This window comes from Mixophyes fleayi, chromosome 3, assembly GCF_038048845.1.
Source record: "Mixophyes fleayi isolate aMixFle1 chromosome 3, aMixFle1.hap1, whole genome shotgun sequence".
Lineage (NCBI taxonomy): Eukaryota > Metazoa > Chordata > Amphibia > Anura > Limnodynastidae > Mixophyes > Mixophyes fleayi.
The window spans coordinates 272524745-272548694 of NC_134404.1; the positions used below are offsets into that span (position 1 = coordinate 272524745).

Here is a 23950-nt window from a genome sequence, read left to right on the forward strand (position 1 = left end):
ATACAATTCCAATTCTTTGGTGGTTGGAGTACGCTGTAATCTCCTTTCTCTATGGTACAGTTTAGGATGTCCTATTGTGTTCAATATTTTGAGAGATAATGTGTGTTCATTGCAGACACAGGTTCCACCACCTAGTAAAAAAATGTTGGCATGATTTTGTTCTTGTACACGAGCTGCGTTCTGTAGAAATGAGATGTTTAGATGTGATAATGGTCCATAGAGGGTGGATGAGTGGAAGTAGATGGTTCCTCGTATTGAGACCTGGGGTTGTAAGAAGTAATAATGTGAGTGATAGTTTGAGCACTAAGGGCTAGATTTACTAAGCTGCGGGTTTGAAAAAGTGGGGATGTTGCCTATAGCAACCAATCAGATTCTAGCTTTCATTTTGTAGAAAGCACTAAATAAATGAAAGCTAGAATCTGATTGGTTGCTAGAGGCAACATCCCCACTTTTTCAAACCCGCAGCTTAGTAAATCTAGCCCTAAAAGTGTTAAAAATATGGTTGTAAATGTGCTGAATGAGTGTAGCTTGGTGTGAAGCTAAGGTGTAGTGGTGGGGTAAGGTGAGACAGTAGAGATGGTTGGGTGGTGGGAGCTACACTCCTGCACCAGTTATCGTTAAGGAATCAGATGTGCAATTTTCTCTTTCAGATATGTGGTATACTTACATCCTAACTATTTGTTTCTTTATAAATTGTATTTCTGTATTTGTAGTGTGTGTAATTCGTGGGTGTTAATTCAAGAACATGATCACATGGCTCTATGACCCTACCTAACCAGCAGAGACTGTATTAGTCAGTGTATTTGTTCTAAGTGTGGATTTGTTACAAGTGTATTTACAAATTTTAGATAGCATAGTAAGAGTTACACAATAGTTGAACAAGAGGATAACAGGAGGGGAACATTCTACCTGGAAACACAGCTATAGGATGACAACATTCAATAATAATCCCCTTACCCTACAGAATCCTTTTCAAACTCCTCACCACCACTTACAAGACTCTCTCCAACTCTACTGCCCCTTATATCTCTAACCTCCTCTCCATTCACACTCCTGCCCGCTCCCTGCGCTCGGCCAACGACCGCCGCCTCTCCTCCACCCTTATCACCTCTTCCCACTACAGAATCCAAGACTTTTCCCGTGCAGCCCCCCTTCTCTGGAACGACCTCCCTCGTTCCATCCGTCTCTCTCCTACTCTGTGCTCCTTCAAATGTGCACTCAAAACTCACCTCTTCCTCAAAGCCTACCAACCATCTACTTAACCCCCATCTCCTCCCTTTGCTCGTCCTCCCTTCTCTCCTCTTGCCTCAACTGGCTCCTCTTGTGCCTGGTCTGTTTACCCTCCCTATGAATGTAAGCTCGTATGAGCAGGCCCCCCCCCCCCCCTACTGTATCCATACCTGTTCTTCAGCTCCGTTTTTACTGCATATGACTAGACGGTGTTTCTGAAGTATTGGTACTTTTTAATCATTGTTCTGTATGGTTTCACCCTGTATAGTCTACTGTTAGTACTGTGTGCGGCGCTGCGGATACCTTGTGGCGCCTAACAAATAAATGATAATAATAATAATAATAATAATCTGTGAGTTCTGATATCCTCAACCTCATGCACCTGCATTGTGCACTGCCTGGACAGTGGCTGCTGATCTGTTTCTCAACCTTAATTCTTATAGCTGCAGTTTTATTATGACTTGTTGGTTTCACTTTTGGTGGTGCTTGTATTCTCACTTAACCAGACTTACTCCTCCACTTACCCTGAGTTTTTAATTGGCTCTCCAGCTCCTACTTGTCCAGTGATCATGCACAGCCACCTCAGTACACCTTCCACTATGCCTAATGTTATATAATCCCTCTCCACTTCTGCCTAATGTCACTGTCTAATCTAACTATTTTAACTAATACTAACTATTTTTTTACTCAGCCATTCCTCCACTGTCCTAAATACTTCCCATTCCCTTGCTGATCTTTTTACATCTTTACTTTCTTTTTTCTCTCCCACAACCTCTGCTGTCTCACACTTTACTTACCTATCCTGTTCTCATCTTTTCCTCACCTCCTCCTCACCTCCATCTCCCCACCCCTCTCACCTAAGTTTACATTCACCATTGACACTATTAATCCTACCACATTTTCCTCCTCCCTGGTCTCACTCCACTCTGCAATCTTTTTCTTGCCCCAATGAGGCTGACTCCTTCTATAATCAGACCCTTACCACCACTCTTGACTCTGTCGCCCCGGCTGTCACCAAAAAGCTTCGACGGTCCCAGCCTCAACCGTGGCAATCAAAACTTACCCGCTATATTCCAAAATGCTCACACAGTGCAGAACCGCTCTGGAGAAAGTCACACACTCATGCTAACTTCCTTCAATTCAAGTTCATACTTGCCTTTTACAGATCAGTCCTATCACTCTCTAAACAATCCCTCTTTCAGGCTCTCATTTCCTCCCAATCCTCCAACCCTTATCGCTTTTTTACCACCTTCAGCTCTCTCCTCTCCCCTCCCACACTTCCACTGCCCTCCTCACTATCTGCTGTCGTGTTTGCTACCCACTTCACTTTCAAAATCGAGTCAATAAATCATGACATCTCCCAGCAGTTCCTTCTTGTCCCAGTTTTGCTAAATAGGGAGAAGTGTTTTAGAAATTACAGAATAAGAAATGTGGTATAAGACATATAGTCTATTGATGTAATAGTAGTTAATAGGATAAAACAGATTAAACTAGTGGAATTAATTCTAGTGTATGAAATGGTAATTGACTTAGTAGGTGTAGTATAGCAGTTAGAGTATAAAGTAAGTTAATAATAAGTGGTCTCTACATCCAACTTCTGATGGCCACAGCTCCTGTACAACACCATGACAACCTACTACAAGCAGAGCTATACAACTGCATAGAGATAAAGCTCCATTCTCTGATGGCTAGTGTACAATACAGACACAATTTCTACTGACTTGTGTTTAATAAAGACCTTTTGATCTTTGTGCTAGTAGACAATACAGACTGGTCTCTAAGCAAATAAAGTGTTCAATCTGTGTGCAACATGTGATCTTTAAGTAAAGTGTTAAAAATCTTTTAAAGCACTCATTACAACAACCATTTGTGTGAAATAGAGAACATTGACTTCAACTAAATAAATAATTTAAAGCTTGAAATTTTGATAATAGCATAAAATACAATTCTTAAATAATCAAATAAACAATAGCCTTACCTTTGCATATCTTTTTAAAGTTAGGATTCTCTTGTGGATGTCCTGGAATACGACATTGGAATCGGTATTGCCAAAACTCACTAAACCAAGGGTTTCGGGAATTAGTATCCAAACGTAGACTTAGAAAATAGTCGTCAAAGGACCTCACCTCTGGAGACTGAAGCTTTATAGTAATCCCTCCATTGGCTTCGACTTCAAAGCCATCTGTAACTTCATCTCTGTCTGCCCAGCCATCACTAAAAGAGTAAAAATGAAAGCAGTTCATATTTGAACATAAAACCAAGTCTAAAAAGCACTGTGAACTATTGAGGGTCAAATATAATGATCAAAGTCTCTACAATTGAATTTATGTAAAATGTTGCAGTGTGATGGGGACTATATTGTATAACTACAGTGGCAGAATTACTGCTGTTGCAGAATTCGGTGGCTATGAGACCTAGAGGTAAAAGGAGCCGAGTAATGCCTTTACATCTGCTGCTGAAGCCTTCCACTCTATTCTTTTAAACATGAACTGATGCATGCTCAGCAAATTCCCATTTGAGTTTTCAGTTCTGGAAATGAAAAGGGGCAACACTGTGCCTGAGCAGGGAAAGTGAGTCTCTGGAGTATGGATTGGCATCTCTGGACCATTAGCCAAATTTTGCTATGGGACTCACAGATGGAATGTTACATCCATGTATCACTACTTGGACTTGATAAATCCGCATTCCTAGAAATAGCAACCATGAAGTGCTGTATTCAGAATCTGCTGTTCAGTGCAACCCTAAACAATGGATTTTTGGTATAAGCTGCAAAATGCAAGAATGAGCAAACTATATAGAATACAGTGAATACATAGTTTAAACAGTGCATTTTCTTTTGTTACATACTGTAATTCTAGAGTTTTGTAGCTTGTTTGAAATTAGATTAACAAGTTCAGTTTTTAACCATATAATTTAAAGGTTAATTATCTTAGATTATTTTATGTCATAATTTAGACACATGTAACAGTTTTTGTCCCTTTAATCCCCATACTTATGGATGTTAAATTGATGCATTCAAGTCATGCTTTAAATGCATTCAAAATTGACACCATGGCCCCTATAGGATCATACACAAACTTAGTTGCAGACTTGTGGCCCTCATTATCATTTGGCTCACTCCATATCTGGTATATGGTAGATTGTTGTACATTGTTTACTCCCTTGTTACTGTTTAAATGTGGGTAGTTAAAATGAATCATTGTAAAGTACCAGCTTAATTTAGAATAACTGAGTTGATTGAGAACAATTGTAAAATTGCCAAGGTTTAAATCTGTGTTTCTTATGTCAAGTCTAGGATTTCTTTAATCATGCACAGGTGACTTAGTCTGTTTGGCTGGGTCAGAAATGATACCCTCTGTTTCCACAGACAGAAATTTTCAAAACCAGTTCTCATCCTAACTCTCCCAACTCCGCATCACCCACCCTTGCTCCACCACTTAGTATCACCCTCTTTGTGTCCACTCATCCTTTCTACAATGTAAACTCTCATGAAAAGGGACCTCTCTAAGTGTTTTCCTTATGTAATTATGCAATTTTGTGGGATGTAATTCTGTATATTTGTAATTTGTTTTGTTTAATTTTATCACTTTTGTACATAAGCAAACACCTTACAATCCAATCTGAAGTTTTCAAGTTTATTTAACAGTCTGCAATGTGGGACAGTGTCTAGATAAGCTACATCTATGGCCCCCACTTGATCTATTCCTTTAGTCACCCAGTCAAAAAAGTAAATAAGTTTTGTTTGACATGATCTCCCTCCAGTAAATCCATGCTATTTGAGATCCTAAAAGTTACTGGATTTGAGATATTGTTGGACTGTTGCTGGAAACTATTGACTGTTGAACTATGATTAAAAAGGTAAAAGTTCATTCTTACTTTCAATCATTGCTATTCTAAGTGTGCATTTCTGTTAGTTTGCTACAAACTATAGTTGATAGTCCTTTCACAGCATGTGCTGAGCCAGGGTTTAAGGTAATTTGAATTACTTGTAACTTAACTCATATCATTATCTTTAATTAAAAAAAATGCTTCTTAAATCAATCTTTATTGAAGGAGAAATTTTAGACAGTAGGGAAAAATGTTACTTCACACTGCAGAGTATTAGCACAGATTGATTTGTGTGTAATATAATTATTATTATTATTATTATTAGTAGTATTAATTTTTATTTATAAGGCGCCACTAGGTGTCCGCGGCGCCGTACAGGGACAAACAAAATAACAATATGAGGAGAGACGGCACAGAACAGTAAACAATAATCACAGTAACTCAGTGAGCTCAAGGCACAGCTAGAGGGGCGGGGGAAGGTCAGCCAACAACGGCACCAAGGAGGGAGGGCACGGATGAGAGGGAGACCCCCAGGGGAAGAGGAGGAAGCGAGAGGGGATGGGGAAGAGAGTCCTCAAGGAGTAAGGCTAGGTAGCTGGCGAGCAGAGTTAAAAGTGGTGAAGACAGGAGGAGAGAAGACCCTGCTCGAAGGAGCGTACAATCTAAGGGGAGGGGAAGACTGACAGAGAGACACAGGGGAGAGAGGGAGAGAAGGAGGAACGGAGGATAAGGATAGGGGAAGGGGAATGAGGAGGAAGAGTCAGAAGAAAAGGTAGGAAGTTAAGTGGGAGACTGGAAAGCTTTAAGAAAAAGGTGGGTTTTTAGACACCGTTTGAAACTGGACAGATTAGGGGAAGTTCTGATAGAGCGGGGGAGCTGCTTCCAGTGGAGGGGGGCAGCGCGGGAGAAGTCTTGGATACGCGCGTGGGAGGATGTGATCAGGGGGGAAGAGAGGCGACGGTCATTGGCCGATCGGAGAGGGCCGGATGTAGCATGAATAGAGAGGAGGGAGGAGATGTAGGGTGCTGTGGAGTTGGCAAGGGCCTTGTATGTAAGAGTGAGGAGCTTGAACAGGATTCTGTAGGGTAAGGGGAGCCAGTGAAGGGATTGGTAGAGGGGGGAGACAGAAGAGGAGCGGCGAGAAAGGAAGATGAGCCTAGCGGCAGCATTAAGTACAGATCGAAGGGGAGCGAGGTGAGAGTGGGGGAGGCCAGTAAGGAGGAGGTTACAGTAGTCTATGCGGGAGATGATCAGAGAGTGAATAAGACATTTAGTGGCATCTTGGGAAAGGAAGGGCCTTTACCAAGATACAATATTTTCTTCCTGTCCTTTGTGAAAATACATTGAATACAATGAACGAAACATTATGGGTTTGTCAGTTGTGTTTACCATTGTTGAAATCTGCAATATTCAAAGCAGCCACCACATTATGAATGGTCTACTGATAATACGTAAAGCGCTAATACCACCTGCTACTAATAGGCTCTATCCCCTCCCCAGAGCCCAGGAAGTTGTTCCATGTAGCAGTATTTTCCAGGGCTTTCTGGTTTGTCTAAAAAGTACTGTGTGATGCTGCAGAGGGGGGTGGGGGTGTGAGCGGGAGGACCAATCAGAAGCCACTTATGTAGACAATGGCTTCTGAACGATAAAAAAATATTTTCTGTCGGTTGTAGTACAGTTTTAAAGGCTGTACGATTTTCCTGTCATAATTCTGAGAAATAGGGTTTCCAGGGAATGGATATTTTTATCACCAGGTAAACTCTCTGGGTGGAGGTCTCCTTTAAAATGTAATTTCCTTACAAAAGATTTGCAGGGGAAAAAAACTAGGGTTATTCTATTGCATTGTTGATAAAAAAAATTGTGAGGTAATAAATCTGTATCAATGAAGCACTTATTGAACTGCATCCTGAGAATATTTTTCTCATGACTAGACAACATGATTCTCCAGTAACTAAAAGGAAGGCAAATTTCTTGCTTACACAAAATAATCAATAACCCGAGACATTTAAGTATAACAAAAGGTTTGTTCCTTTGATAACACTAAAACCATTATATCCACTATACTTCTTGCTTTGTTTAAGCTCAGCATTACTCAATAAACTGTGTATGCTGAAACAATTACAAACATCGGCAACAGTAATTATTTAAATTCAATTAAAAGGTTCAGAAAACATAGGGCTCGATGCTACATTGTTTACAAATTGGGCATAAATTAAGAAGAAAAAAAAGAAGCCCATACAAATAGGTCATAGGCATCTAAAGATGTGTCCAGGTCTGCACCTGTAACATACACGCCAGGTTTATATCAGGCTTACGTCATGCATATGAGCACCCACATATAAATACTCTCCACACTCCAAAATTTTTTAACATTTTTGCTTTGATATAGAAAAACACATTCACTATTAGGCTTGAAATAATACAGCAGCTATTGTATTCCTTCTGGAATACAAATGAAAGTAGGAAACCATTATTTTGTATTAAATACATCCTCAAAATACTATACACCCTCTACACAGCTAACACAAGACAACAATTCTCTGACCAACATAATTGTGTGACTGAGCATACAGCCCGCTAAATACTTTGGAAACTTTGCCATAAGATCAACTCAGCATCAGACCCAGAATGTACAAATCTATCTATATCTATTCCATCTCCCTGGCTCTCCACCTGTGGTTTGATGACTAGATCGAGTAAAATAGTTTAGACCTCTTGCACTGGTACATTAAATTATGTTGTACATGGATACAGGTTGGGCAGTTTTCCTTGTTTCCCATCAGGTAACAAATAACAAAGCAGGTAAACTGATGGAAATTGGACCAAAACTGTCCAAACCTGCATAAATTATTGATATGTTAGGTTGTAGATGAATGCAAGTTTGTGAAGTCTTGGCCCAATTTTCATGATGGTAACAAGGCATTGGTGTAATGTGTGGTCAGGTGGTGTCATTGGTTTAATGTGGAGTGGCTGAGGGGTAGTGATGTAATATGAGGGGGCATTACTGATTAGTGTAGTGTGTCTGTGTAGGAAGGTATTTATTGTTGTAATAGTGGTGCTAATAATGTTGGTGATCAGTTGGGGCAATGAGTCTATTAGTTAAATGTGAATGCTATTGATGTAATGTTTGTCGAAGTCGTATAATTGGATGAACGAAAGTATATTAGTTAATGTTGTTTTACCGTGCGATTGCAATCAGTATGCCACGTAACACGTGGCATGGCGCGATCACGCAGTAAAATACGCACGCACACACTCGCACATTTAGTCATTTATATATTTCATATTATAATGGTTCCATTCCCCAGTGATTTATGAGCAGATGGTATTTAAGTTGTAGTTATATATATTTTAAGGTTATATGTACACTTTAGTGATATTTAAGGTTCAGGTTGCAGGAACTATGTAATGTTTAGTATCATTTTAATCCCCTTTTCATCAGAGTTGTCTGGTTCATTCGCCGAAGGAATCGCACATTAGTTAGCGATGTTAGGGAATAAATGTTTAAAGTGATACAGACTGTAAAATGCAAATAGACTAGTTGAAACTAGATTCTTGGTGGGAAAGTCGGAGCACATCCCCTGGAGAGATGACCCCCACCTTTGGATATTTTGGTTCGAACTGGCCTATGACCTGCAGTACACTAGACCTTCCTGAAACCTGGACCAATAGAAACAAGCCACATCATCTGCATTGTTTTCTCTGTAACACTGAGTGCATATAATACAGCTTTGCTGGCACTGGCTGCAGTCATTCTCTGACCACAGTATTCTGGAGTGATGTACTGTTCTAGCTGGATCCAGCAGAGTGGGCAGCAATCGCGGCCGTATGTATGTATCTTTGGTATCGGCTGTACTGTATTATAATTATGTATTGAACTGCTAAATTTTGCGTCTGCTAAATAAATCATTTTGTGCTTTGGAAAAACGAATCACTTAGACAATGCTTATTGGAAAAAGATAGAATTACTTTAATATGTTGGAGCTGGTTGGGAGGCCCAGTGTATGTATTATCTACTCGATTTTCAAGGAGCTTCATAGTGTCTATCCCTGTTCCAAACAATGCTGTCCATTCCAGAATCTGGCCAAACAGCAACTGAGCTTAAGACACCAGTGGGTCGTTAAAGTGGAAAGAACATCTGAGACAGAGACTGTCTACTAACTTTCCTGATTGTGCTGGGACGGTCTCATGCACTCAGGACTTTGATCCGACTGAATGGGGGTATGTCTCTCTTCATGTTGGTCTGCTATAAGGGGAATCCACATGCTCTTAAAAGTTCCACGCAGCTTTTTCCAGTGTATTTGAAGGGGAAGTGTCTAAAGCGATAGCTATACTTCTTGCATGCTCGCTACTATTCAATCACCCACACTGGCAGCCCGCCTGATTTTGACTTCACCTCGCCTAGTGACAGTTTGGCCACACCCACCACATGATGCCACTTTCTGAATATTTTCTAGAGCCAAAGTACGAATTTGCCCCTGCAAGTGCTGCTACTTGTCATTACGTCTAGTAGTGGTTCAGTGGAGCTCATTGCATTATATCCAAGTATGTAAAATTTTGATAAGAACAAGCTAAAGTCAAAAATGCAGTTTGAGACAAAATACTGAGTAGAGTAGCTCCACTGCACTTGCGTAAAGGACAGAGTGACCAGAAGCAGGCAGTGGGCTTAAAGTGCAAAGTTCAGGGGGAAGGAGTTTGAGACCTACACATGTTTTTGGGTATGTATTTTTTTGTTGTGAAATTTAGAGTATAATAGTTTTGTATGTGTGTGTGTGTATGGGGTAGAGATGAAAAACACTGGTATATAGAGTATATGCAGTACATGGTGTGCAAGGGTTTAAAATGTGAAATGCAAAATTACAGTGATATAAGATATTAGTATGGGAAAAGTAAGAAATTTCAGGTGTGGGAAGTAGGTGCACAGAGATTTTAGAGAAGGAATAATATTCATTTGGAGGAATTGAGATTTGGGGAACTTGATATGAAAAAAGGTGGGGTTTGATACAACTGTGGGGAAAATTCACACAAATTGAATTTCATGGTGCAAAGTTCTGGCGCTGCAATTGTCAGTTGGCAATTTGATATTTTGTGCTATATTCTGAATTTTGCATTTAATTGAATTTTTAGCCTATGAGAAGGGCAGGGACAATTGGCAATTCTTTCTATCTACATGTAGACTGTCATACTGCAAAAGTTTACTGATTTGTTCTCCCTAATTATATTTTAGTCTGGTTAAATTAAAAAAACATAGGACAGTTAAGCAGTTTGTTATTAGACTTGCCTTTATTCATTTTCTGCATGACATATATAATATGCAAAACAGATTTTCTTGCATCAATAATAACATCATGCTCAGTATTCTTGAATACTTAATAGTGACTAATAATTAACAATGACACTTTCAGATAGCAGCCTTTCTAGTTTAATTAGAGAAGAATTGTGACAAAAGCAATTGTAGCTAATGTACCAAAATATCCATTAAGCAACTAGGTATGACCAATATATACCCATATAATTGTCATTCAATTTTCTTGTACTTTGAATATTATAAAAGAGCATACTCTGGCTGAAAGTAGCCAGTGAGGAACTCTTGAGCTTCAGGAAAACATTTATATCTGGCCTCCAACAACCAATTACATGACTCTAAAGCTATTATGTGATTAGCATTTATATTCTTCAGACAACTATCAGATCCAGGGTTGTGGACACAACACCAGCACACAACACCAGCTAAGATTGACACAGCCAAATGGCAGTGGTGCAGTCTAATTTATTCCTAGTATTCACCAGAGCCTGTCACAAAGTAGGATGGATTTGGCTGTGTGTAGTAACCATGTCTTAGTTCACTGATCTCACACTTAGCTTGGTGGCCGGAGCACTACATGTATGTAGCTCTGCAGGCAGAATATTCAGACAAGCTGAGGTCAGCAATATGCAGCTAAACCAAACAGAATCAGCAAGCAGAGGAATAGTCAGGAAAAGTCAAAGGTCAAAACCAACTTGTAAGCACAGTACAAAGTCAGGATCCAAATATCATGAAGTTAGGAACAAGCCGGGTCAATCATCAGGCATTCAGCAGTACACTGGATAACATGCTCAGGAGCTCAGAACAACAAAGCTGATACTCTGGCAGAGTATGACAAACAGAGTAAGTTTATATACTGTTTGAAAGTTCAACTTCTCACTTCTGTGATGTCAGCAATCACCTGATTAAAACTCAGTAAGCTTGTATCAGTTTTGCTTGCCATTCTGTGCAGTGAGAGTTGAATACTGGGTCCTGCATCTAAATAGAGGATTCCTGACACCCTCATGATGAATGCAGAATCAACATAATTTAGAAATAGCAATCAGTCACCCTTATGAAGAAGTACATATGCCAGTCATGGTGAACATTGACATGGTCATGGTGCAACCAAATAAAGAAAATTAATAAATTAAATTTGTCAAACACTATTAGCGCTCCAAAGTGTAAAAGCAGCCAGAACAATTACTAACTAGATGATACATCTACAAATTGTACATATATAAAATTTTTAAAAGATTTAGAGACTGTTCAGTGCTAATCTTACCTCAAAATGAAAATATTACAAATTAAAATGTGGGTTTAACTTAATGCAGTGTGTACTGAAATCTTCATTCATAAATTCATGATTCCATCAGACATAAAAAAGAAAAACAGTACAAAACATAGTGAAAAATGTGTGGAATTCTAACAATCCTATATACATAATGACATTTAATAATCCAAGTAAAGCAAGAAGGAAATCCTTGTGAAATAAAGACTTAATAGAAATTTTCTATTCTTATCATCCTTAGAAATTTGTGCAGGTGAAGGGTGTCTAATTCACACGTGTCGCTCTTATGGTAACGCAATTACTGGAATAGAGAGGTTTCTTTATGTCATTTTTTTCAATACGTTACATCAGAAGTACTACACTTCAGGGTTATTTTTCATGTTATACCCAAAAAAATATGAAAAAATTGAGTATCCTAGCGTAATATTGTTTTTTTTTTAAAAAAAAATATTTATTATATTCTAAAAATCACACTTGCATAAAATAACTTAAAATAGATGAAAGTATAGATATGTAATCCTACCAGAAAAAAGAATTATATGGGCATCATATCAGCAGGTTTCAGATGTACTTATCCTGAGATTCCACCAAAAGAATACCACACAGGTTTCTCCAAGATGTTGAAATGCTGGAGAAGAGTGCTTAGTTCTTCACACTATAATCTCAAACCAATGCATTTCGACTGTCAATAGCAGTCTTTTTCAAGGTGTGTGAGATGAAGTGTGTTTGATCCATATTTAAACGAACACCAACCAATCAAAAAAGGTTGGGAGGAAGCACCAAATTACCCCAAAAATGTTTATGTTCCCAGGAGAATACATTTTAAAGAAAGATACAGTCGGTAAAACATTTACTTAAATACATTCAAGAATTTATATTATTTCAAAAAATAACATTTCAAAACATCTATCGATTTCATTGTTTATCTGATACCGGAAGTGACCTGTCGTACGTCAGTGTTTACCTATTAGAGAGCCTAAGTTTAAAAAAGTAAAAAGAAATGATAAAACAATCAAAGGAGAGAAATTAGCTTGATCATAAATTAAGAAACAGATTAGTCCATAATCAGTTAGAAGCATTACATTTTTCAAAATTTTAAAATATTAGAAGTGACGTTACAGTATCTCCGTCGCTTACGGTTTTACATTCCCAAAAATAAAGCATTTTTTAAAAATAATAATAATAATAATAATAATAATAATAATAATAATAATAATAATGTATGAAATAGACGGATATGCCCAAAACCTCAAAGAACCATCCTAAAAGTTGAAACCCCAAAGTATCCATCCAAATTCATGAAACCTGAATGGTAATCATAAGTGCCAATGCAGTTGGAAGCTGATAGGCTACCGGAAGGTACAACACCATTACATACAATAGAATATATTCATCACCTGAATGAGACATTTCTGTCCATGAATTGGACAAGATGCTCACCGCCATACTTGCAGGAAGATGTACTCACAATTTGATCATTAATTACCAGCAATGAAGTGAACAGATCAGCGTTGATGCCTATAGTAAGCCAAGCTCCAGGAACCAGCAATAGTTCAGTGCTAGATAGCAGCAGGTGGAACCAGACACAGCTGATACAGGAATGGAGCACAGCAATAGTTCAGTGCTAGATAGTAGCAGGTAGAACCAAACACAGCTGATTGCAGGAGTGGAGCACAGCAATAGTTCAGTGCTAGGTAGCAGCAATTGAAACTAGACACAGCAAGGATGGAGCACAGCAGTAATTCAGTGCTAGAAAGCAGCAGGTGGAAGCAGACATAACAAATAGAGAAACGGAGCACAGCAATGGTTCAATAAGCATTGGCTTTAGCCTTAGGTAGTACACAGAGGTACAATGCAAGTACTGTGGCATGTAGTAGCAAGATATCCAAATGCACAAAGACTACATGTAAAGAAATAACTCGTAGTCAAACAATGCATGGTCAGAATGACAGGCAGCTAGCAGCAATAGTCAGTGCAGAGCATGATACGAATACAGATAACAAGATTGCTTGACACTGACTGGTTGGAGGGACTCAATCATCTGGCAAGGTATCCTTGCTAGGTGATTGTATCTTATAAGCACAGGTATTCCCTCCAGCACCTGCACAGTATCAATGTTCAAGACAATATCAGATTAACCACTGCTGGTTTTTTTAGGCCCAAATCAATCAAATCAAAATAGAAGAAATGTCTGAGAATCATAACTATAAAATGTATTGTATTGTATTGTACTTTATAGCAAATGTTGATCTAGCTCTCTGGGCTACAGATGATGCCAAGGTTGAAACAGTTTTTGACAATCCCAAAATGGAATCACAACCTAATTTAACTTGAGCTACTGTAAATATAACAATACTCTGCATAAATAATGTAGCTTTATAAAAAAAAAACAAGGCTATCTGCTACATGAATTGTTTAAGAAAATAAAATAGAATAAAAATGGTGATAGCAAATTGACATTCGGAAATATCAATTCAAAACAGTTTCTTTAAAATAAAACAATAATAAATCAGAGAAAAAGAAGAATGTCACGCTTATACTTTTAAGGTAATCTGATGCCTGGTGAAAGGCATGAGGGTGGACATTTCTCTATAGCAGTCTGACCACAAAAAATAAACAATAAATTAATAATTTCACTATTTTCTTGCTTGCCCAAATTCACTCCTCTGTGACATCACTTTAAGAGGTCTGTTGGTATGCTAATCTGTTGTATCTGTTAAATTGACCCCTTTTCCATGAACATTTCTAGTATGGGGTATTTTAAATATAATTCTCTTCTGGAACATAGTAGAAAAATGCTTCCTTCCTACCAACTGAATTTTAGTCAAGCTTTTAAGATCTGTGGGGATCTCAAATGGTCAATAAAAAGAGTGGATTAACAATACAGCATCTTTAAATAAACAATCAGGCCATGTGATTTAAATCGTGATTAAAAGCTGATTTAAATTGGCACAACCTGCTAGAGTTGAATTGACAATCACTTCAGGTTTTCCACGCCAGTATGAAGTTAGTCAGCCTGAGTCATTAAGGAGAGCAAAGCATAAAAAAGGAGTAACATTTGCACCTGGGCAAAACCATGTTGCATTGGAGGGGGAGGTTAATTTAAAATGTGGGGACAGATTTATAGTTGGGGTAGGACATGTCCTAGATCAACTCTAAATTTCAGTGTAGTAATAAAGCTATCAAGTATTTGTGTGCTACATGAAAAAACAGCCAGTATTTAACTTATGCGCAAAATAAGAAACTAATTTGCACCCCTTGCATTGTAACATGGTTTGTCCCAGAGAACATTTACCCATTTTTTGCCTTAATGACTCAGGCCCAGTGTGTCTATCTTCCAATTTGCTGCTAAGCCTTTTCTTTGTCATTTATAAAAGTGTAACCCAGGCAGCTTAGAACTTTCATTTTGTGCAAATACACTTATTTGTCTGCCTTGTCCTAGATAGATTCATTCATACATCCCAGTTTTGGGAACTGTCCCATGAAAATGAATTTGTGCCTACATCTGAGAGATTGCAAGTCTGAATGGAATAAGAGGAAAGAATGAATCCATAACTTCAAAGTTCCTCCTACCACTACTTTAGGACCAGTCTCTTCATTAATTTCTAGTTTTCATTTTTTATTCTAAAATACTGCTCCGTTTATCGTAATTTATGTCTTAAATTAATCATGAAATTGAGGGGACATCAGGACTGTCTTTATTTCATGCTTGCCAAAATGTGTGCCTTTCCTAATAACAGTGCCCCTGGACGGTGTAAAAAGCGTTGCACTGGGAGCACAGGCCTTTCTCTGAGAATGTTTAAAATTGAAGTCCTTTAGCAGAAGAAAAATGCTCTGAGACCTCCCTCTTAGCATGACCTTCATCTGAAGCAGTTTGCAATTTGGTGTAGTCTTGCATACAAGTTAGTACTGCTACTAATCCACCACGCGTACTCCCAGAGCTGCCGATTTTATTATGTCTAACACAACATATATACTTTTCTTTAATGTTTGTTTCCAAAAATCCAGGCTTGGACACAGTCAGGGATGGAGACAATTGAAAATTGTGGCATAACAGTGGGATTCCCTCATGTCTTGGATCACACCATGAACCTCTGTGTTGGGCATTGACAGTTTTCTATCGATGAAGTGCAAGATATAATGTCCTTCTTTCTGACACAAGTCGCAAGCAATACACTTTCCTCTCCAGATAGGTCAAGGCAGACAAGTAAGAGCATGCAAATAAATTCCCATCCTGTCCAGAGATAGCTGGCACATGCACAGTAAAGCACTATTTGGGCTTTCAATACTAAGAAGAGCAATGCAGGGGTCTCCTGAGCAGATGGTGCAGTACCACCTGCTCTCCTCACCACTGGACACAATAGCAGTCACATTGGCTGCACCAGTGGTAGTTTAGACACTGGGTTATGCTATACCCTTCAGTTTAGAAGTTACCCTGGATATCTACCCTCTATGCCCATGACTGTAGCTACCCTTCATTTTGGTTGGATGCCCATATTGTGTCTTTGAAAAAGGGAACATATTACATGGGGCAGAAAATGTCCTCTGGCATCAACAACTTCTTAGTTTGCTTCTCAATTTTCACTTCCCCCTTTCTCCAAATGCACTGTTAGGGCTCCATAAGGACTTTATTTGGGAAACCCTGTCATATGGTAAAGTAAAACAACATTACATTTAAATATGTACCAATATAAATCAAGCCTACGTATATGTTATTTTTAACACCTATCTAACATGTTCACTTGTTAATAATGAAAATGTTATATAATAAGCTCTGCATGGTCATAATCTACAACAAAGAAAAAGTAAGCTTTTGGAGACAATTGCTCTAAAATTATCTGCAACATATTTTCTAGTTAAATATAAAAAAATCTATAAAGCTTTTCAGCACAACCATATGTTATTGAAGAAACAATGATCTGCACACTTGTAGTGCTTTGCAAATTTTGGGATTCATGGTGTGTTTGTCACTGTACTGAATTTCTGTTTTAATAGTTGGTATTGTATCCCTTCAAATTAATATACACTTCACTATGCACATACTTTTTACAAAATATCACCTTCCAGCTTTGCTTTCCATCAACTTACTAGCATGTACAAAGGCAGAATTCTTGTCTTAAATTTGTTTGCCTGAATTTAAACTGTATTATTGCTGAATAGTTAATGGTTTGTGACAAGGAGGTAAACTACTTCTAAGCATCTACTACAATTTGTTCTATTTTTTTATAGGGACACTTTAAACAAATTAGAGGTCAAATAGGAAGTGTAAAAGTGCTGGTCAGCAGAGGAAATGCAGCTATAGACCTGATGCGCGCCTTGATTTACACATGCGAGCTTAGATTTCCACAGTGACATATATATTTGTGGAGAAGCTGCAGTTTGCTCAGCCAAAGGAATGGGAAGTTGTGAGGAATTAAGGCCTTCCTAGGGGCAGATCCAATTAGCCTCGATGTTCCAAGGAATATCGCTGTGCATTTTTACTGTTTACACGGAAATAAGTAACGCTCACTTTTGCTTGCGTCTCTATGGGGCGCAAGCATAAGTGAGCAGATATTTTACAAAAGAAAAAAATCGCTGCATAGTGTCTCGCGGCCGTTCTGGGACACTGCGCAGCAATTTTAGCACAGAAGATATTTGTAAGAAAGCATTCACAAGTTCATGTAACCCTATGGCTTACCTCCCAAAATTTTGGCATCTGGCACCAGGACAGGGAACATCTTCATACTACGATGGGGGTGTGGTTACAACATGATGGAGCGTCTAGCATCTTTGATGTGTTAGGCTGCCTCGTACTCTCCTCTCCAAACACTCCCCGTTGCTGTGCCCACCAGTGCACACAACACCCCATTCGCCACTGCTCTGCCTTGCCATAAAATACATCCCAAATTTCCCACCCGTGGGACAAAGCTGTCCCAATTGGGATGGTGGGACAGAGCCCACAAATCGGGACTATCCCGCCTAAATTGGAATGGTTGGGAGGTATGCTATAGTAGAACACTGAAGTCAACACTTTGAAGTCTTAAATGACTGGTAATAGATATTTTTTAATACAAAATTTCTGTTTTTTCCAATTTAGGATATATTTTCTAAATATTTCAGCTCTTATTTTAACCACTAAAAATGTTTCCATTGGAGTTGTTTTACTCAATTTGATAATCAGCTGGAATTACGGGGTTGCTATTATAAGCCAAGCAACATTATTAAACAGGTTTTCTGAAAAAGGGAAGTCTTAGGTGCACTATGGTTTACCATTGAACTATATACTTTATTAATATAAAGATTATAAAATAATTAGAAATGTACATATCTGTAATATGGTTGCTAATTAATTGCCAAATAATGTCTTCTGATAAGTGATTCTGTGAAAATGTGCACTGTTTGGAGCCTTTGAGGAAGAGGGGTTGTGGTGAGCGCTCCCTACTGAGGCGTAGTGTAGGCAGCCTGGGGGATAAGATAAGGGAAGTTCCAACCCTTAAGGTATAGACAGTAAATCAAAGCAATGTCCCCTTAGCGCACAGTGTATACACTTATTACTAAATAAATGTCTTTTATTGCTCAAAATTCAAACGTTTGATATGACAATAAGAACAAATTGCAGTATAAAGTATCACTGATTACATAAATACATTTGCAATAAGGTGTACATGGATAAATAAAATGTAAAACAAGTTACAGTGGGCTAGGCTAGTAGCCTTCACACACCCATATGTAACTGCATAATAAGAGTTCAGTATAAGTCCCAATGGTGAACCCTCTTAGGCACCAGGGATCAATGTCCCAATGGTAAAAACGATAAGATGTAGCTCCCAACGGAGTCCAGGGTTACACGGGTGCTAGAGGGTATAAGGCAATTCCAGCGGGTCTCAATGGTATGTTTAGTCCAAAACCGTAGGCCCAAATATCGGTATTGATAGTCCAAAGACTATTAACTCATATGAGCAGTCTAGCTACTATCTCGATAAATGCTGCGGGCTTCCGATAACATCCACTAAAATCATAGCGGGGAGATAAGTCCAAAGGTCCAGCCAATGGGTCAGGATGCTATGGACACTCACTTACCCTATCCAGGGCTGATGTGCTCTTCCCGGAGGCTGCCTTGTTGAGTGTAGCTGCAGCTGGGATCCTCTATGTGTGCCACAGTCGCGGCCGCGGCTGGGTCAGTTCTGCGCATGCGCATGCGGCGGTGTGTAAGGAAACGGTCCTCAGTAGGTTCTTATGTAAAGAACAAGTGGTGGTCTGAGGTCCAGCGTCCATCCAACGCGTTTCGCTTCAATGCTTCATCAGGGAAAATGGATGGATCCTTAGGGAAAGAGTTCTTTCTTAAATACGCCCAGGATGGGATTGAGTGGCGTGATTGGTTGTTAGAGGGCCTATCTCCAATTGGCTCAGGGCTATGATGGATTGATAGACAGGCCTATAGGTTTCATAGGCAGGGTTTCTGTGCTTTTTGTATTGACGATAATGTTACTAAAAATACAAGCAGGTGATACAGATATGTTACATTGAAGTATAGTACAATAAGGGTTCAATATAGGTAACAATATAGGTTAACTCTGAGAACAAGGTATCAGAATTCATAAAAACTGGTTAAGCTCAAAGTCTATGTTGAGACCTTTGGGTGCTAGTATTTGCAGACTGTAGATAAACTTGGACTCCTCTTGTGATATGAGTCTGATGTAATCCCCACCCCTCCATGGTTTGTCTACTTTTTTGATGCCCATAAATTTTAGCAGAGAGGGGTCTTGGGAGTGCTGTTTGCGGAAGTGTTCAGATACGCTATGTTGTTCTATACCATTTCTGATGTTCCTTTGGTGTTCACTTATGCGTATATGCAATTTTCTGATTGTCCTTCCAACATACTGGAGGCCACAGGGGCACTGTAATAAGTAAATCACCCCTGTGGTATCACAGGTGATTTTGCTACACACATTGTGTTGGTCACCAGTACTGTGGGATATAAAAGTGACAGTTGGTTTAGTGTTATGCATATGGATTGTTTAACATGCTTTGCATCTATTGCAATGATAAAATCCTCTACCCCTTTCTCCTAGCCAGGTTTCTGGTGTGGGGTGATTGTTGGGGGGGATAGTACTACTCACTAATTGCTGTTTAAGGTTTTTGGCCTTAGTATAGATGAATTTGGGTCTTTCAGGAAGTATATTTTTCAGTTTTTCATCCCCTAGCAGTATGTTCCAATGTTTAATGATAATTCGTTCTACTTGTTTAGAATTTTGATTGAATTGGGAGATGAATGGGACTAGATCAGAGGTAGTGTTGTTGTTGTTGTTTGTCTTCTCCTTTCGTGTTTCTAGGAGTATGTCTCTGTTGGTGTTCCTGATTGTGTGTTCGGCCTCTTCTATAATCCTCGGGTTGTAATCTCTTTCTAGGAAGCGGTCTCTTAAGATAGTGGCTTGTTTGTCGAATTGATCTACCTTCGAGCAGTTCCATCTAAGCCTTGTGAATTGGCCCTTAGGTATATTTTGTATCCAGTTCTTGTGATGGCTGCTGCTGGACGGAATGTAAGAGTTAGAGTCTACTGTTTTGAAGAAGGTTCTGGTTTCAATGTTTTCCTCATCTATGTAGATTTCTAAATCTAAAAATGGAACCATACAGTCACTGATATTGGCCGTGAATATGAGGTTTAGGCTATTATGGTTGATGTAATTCAAAAACAGGTCTAAATCGCTTCTATTGCCTGTCCAAATGAAAAAGACGTCATCAATAAATCTTATCCAGGTCAGGATGTGGTGGGAGAAAGGGTTGTTGTTCCAGATATTGAGGTTTTCCCATTCTGCTATGAACAGGTTCGCGTAGCTGGGCGCGAACTTAGCGCCCATTGCTGTCCCGCGAACCTGTCTGTAGTGCTTTCCCTCCGACCAAAAATAGTTATGGTTGAGTATGAAAATAATCCCTTCCAGGATAAAGTTAATTTGCTCAATGGGAATTTGGCTCTCTCTAGTGAGTATGTTCCTCACATGTGTACATCCTGTATTGTGTTCGATTATAGTATATAGAGAGATGACGTCGCAAGTAACTAGAAAGTACCCAGTCTTCCAGTTGATGTTCTTTAGTACCTCAAGTATGTGGCCCGTGTCTCTTAGGTAACTCTTTTGTCTGGTGACTACTGGCTGAAGGAAGATGTCTATATACTGGGATAGGTTGGTGGTGAGAGATTGTATTCCTGAGACAATGGGTCTCCCTGGTGGGTGGTCTAAGGTTTTATGGATTTTAAGACATTTATTTAGTAATAAGTGTATACACTGTGCGCTAAGGGGACATTGCTTTGATTTACTGTTTGGAGCCTGGTGGTCCATTCGATACAACTATTTTTTATTGCTAAATATACTTTTTAATTGACCTTTTTAAAATCTCCTTTTGACATCACTTAAAATCCTTATACACATGGAACCTCATTCATTAAGGAATGCATATTGAATGTATTGTGCCTTTTTAAAAAAATACATGTACGTAGGGCATAAAAAAGATACGTCTGTTGATGGATACAGATCTAGGTCCGCTCTGCTCTAACAGACAATACACTGCAGGATACCTCCAATACATATTTGGAAAATAAATTCCAAATAGAACGATCAGAATTTTTTTTTCCTAAAAATGTTTTATTTTTTTTCATCCCATAAAATACATTTATTAGGATGTTATGAATGTCTTCTGTAAATAACTGCAATCAGAAGCAGCTGTAAAAATGGCTAACACATGTACTAGCATGCAGACGTGACCATCATCACTAGTAATAGACACTTACACTACACCTGTAGCTGGTGCATGTGATATGATTGAAAAACACAAATATTTAAGATGCCCATAGCTTGAATCAGAAGCTGTTGCAGTGTGCACTCAAGCTTGACACACCCTTGCTATACATTGAGTACGTGCACACGGCCAGTAACTTCCCCGTTCTGCCCATGAAATTGTAGGCTGCAGTGAGCAGGGATAGGCTGGGCCGGTCACATAGTGGGCTACCTTGGGCTGGGTCACTGGGCCATCTGCATTGTTTTTCCTTTAAAATTGTTCTTAATAGGTTGTGGATTTGAGTCTTTATCCCCAGGCTAAAATTTGCCAGCCCTCCCCTGATAGTGAGGGTCCTTTGCGTTCGAAGATTAATTGAACGTTGCTACATATGGTTCTGGATGCCCAAACAGGCACATAGTTAATATCTATATATTGCAGGATTGCATGGACCTAACTATTTCAATAATCAGTTTTCTACAAATTTTGTATATATTGATCTAACTATAATGCTGGTAAATTGCATGGAAGCTTTCAATAACTTGTATCAAAATTAGGTAAATTAAATGCTGATAGTGTATAATATATGCAGGAAAAAATCTTGATGAAAAAATGGGGCTGATATGTTTGATGTTTCTTGTAAAGCCGGAAGAATATCAGGTTTACTCAATTAGTTTTAGTAAAGGTCCATTTGCTGTCAGATGAGAGTCTGAGCTCTCCTCTACATGCTCCAATTGGTTTCCGGCACTGGTGCATCTGCACGAGCTGTGGAGTAGATCTGTTGGTCTTTGTAGAGGGAGGGCCGCGGGGGAGCTCATAGGCAGTGTGAACCACCTTTGAGAGCCTTTGTTTTTTCTGCACACAGTAATAAATGCTGTGGCTAACAGTAAACTGGAATGCTTCCTTGCCCCAACATTAAACACTTGGCTGTTGAAAATGGACATGCAGTTAAAGCAGGACATATGGAAGTGAATGATCCTCAACTTTACTATTACATTTATAAAAGTCATATTTTAGATGGAAACTGCAAAATATAATGCCATTCCGTCAGCTGGATTAATATAAGTGCTGCCAAATTAAGTTTTATCATGGTAACAGTGCCCCAAGGCACCAATTTATAATGAAAATGATTGAATACTTACTTGTCTTTATCAATAAATCATTTTTGAACTCTTAGCCCTGGGAGCATCCTTATTTCTTTAATCAGAAAGTATCCTAAAAAGTTATATTTTATTTTTAGAATAATACAGGGTGTTGCTTAAATATGATAAATAATTGCATTTTGCAATAACAGCCCTCTCTTCAATGAAGGTTTCTGTATAGTGAGATTCAAACCTGTGTTCCGTAGACACAAATCAATAGGATCCACATAACCAGAAAGACCAATGAAACACAGTTTAGTCTCAGTATCGACAAGCACAAACATTTATTGTAAATATGCAGTTTGCTCATAAGTTGGCATAGAGGTAGAGCTGTCATTGCTCTGCTTATCTGGGATGATTTAAGGAGCAGAGTAATTACAGCTAAAGCTGCCTAAAGCTTTCTTTCCCCCACACACCAGCCTCAATGGGAGGGAGAGAGAGGAGCAAAGGTGCAGAGTCCAGAATGCTGACAGCAGAAGTTCGCCAGTTAAGTACCACTGCTATAGACTCTTAAGTTGTTACCTAAAAAAAACTGGTTGCTATAGACTCTGATTATGAATATATTTCTTACTGAGCACTTTAGCATTTTCAGATCTGGTATTTAATGACACATTTTTGCTTTGTCTTCAGAAATGTCAAATATTTCTAGGAGTACAATCTTGAAGGTGTCCTTAGCAGCCTTTAGTTAGAGCTTTGAGATTTGCTTAGTAGAATGGGGACATTGCTGGCACAGACAATTCTCAGCTGACTTGTCCTAATTGTTTGATTAAAAAAGAGAAAAAAAAGTTTTAACAGTTGAAATCTAATTTATTGTAGAGTTATGACATTCTTTGTAAAATTTAGAACAAGTTTGTCTAACATAAAGCAAATGCTATTACATATTTGTTTTTGTTTTTAAGGCATAAATTATAATAGATAAGAATAACACATACTTGCCAACGACTCCCGCATTTTGCGAGAGTCTCCCGGACTCCCGGGTGAGTGTGGCAATCTTCAGAATTCTGCCCACTTCACTAGGAAGTGGGCAGAATTAGCTCCCAAACGCTGCAATTCCCGGGAAATCGCAGCATTTGGCCCCGCCCCCTGCTGTCAAATGACGAGTTTTGCGTCATGACGTCACGGGAGAGGGTCCAAAATGACCCCGTAACGCCCACCTCCCATGACAGGCTCACGGAAACCAACTATTCAAAGTTGGTAAGTATGGAATAACACATTTAGGCCTCATACTCACTGGAATTTTATTTGGGTTTTCATGCAAGTAAAAATGCTAGTAAAAGCACATATCATTTTGATATTCTTCTGCAAGCTGTTTTAGTGCTCACCGTAGGCTTCTCAATGCACTTACATGTAGTAAGTGGAAAAAGTAGCATTTCCAAAAATGGAATTAAAAATGGAAGTAATGCAAGTAAAACACCAGTAGGTATGGTA

At 38.9% G+C, this 23950-nt stretch overlaps 1 protein-coding gene across 1 annotated transcript in view; it reads right to left on the minus strand.

The window, feature by feature from the left end:
* The window catches only part of GRM1 (glutamate metabotropic receptor 1), a gene marked incomplete at its 5' end in the record, with an annotated part of 396475 nt that overhangs the window by 89560 nt on the left and 282965 nt on the right, over positions 1-23950 (minus strand). Inside the window, one exon of the mRNA XM_075203596.1 lies at positions 3209-3444. Within this exon, the coding sequence (XP_075059697.1) occupies positions 3209-3444 (236 nt within the window). The remainder of the gene's footprint in view (positions 1-3208; positions 3445-23950) is intronic.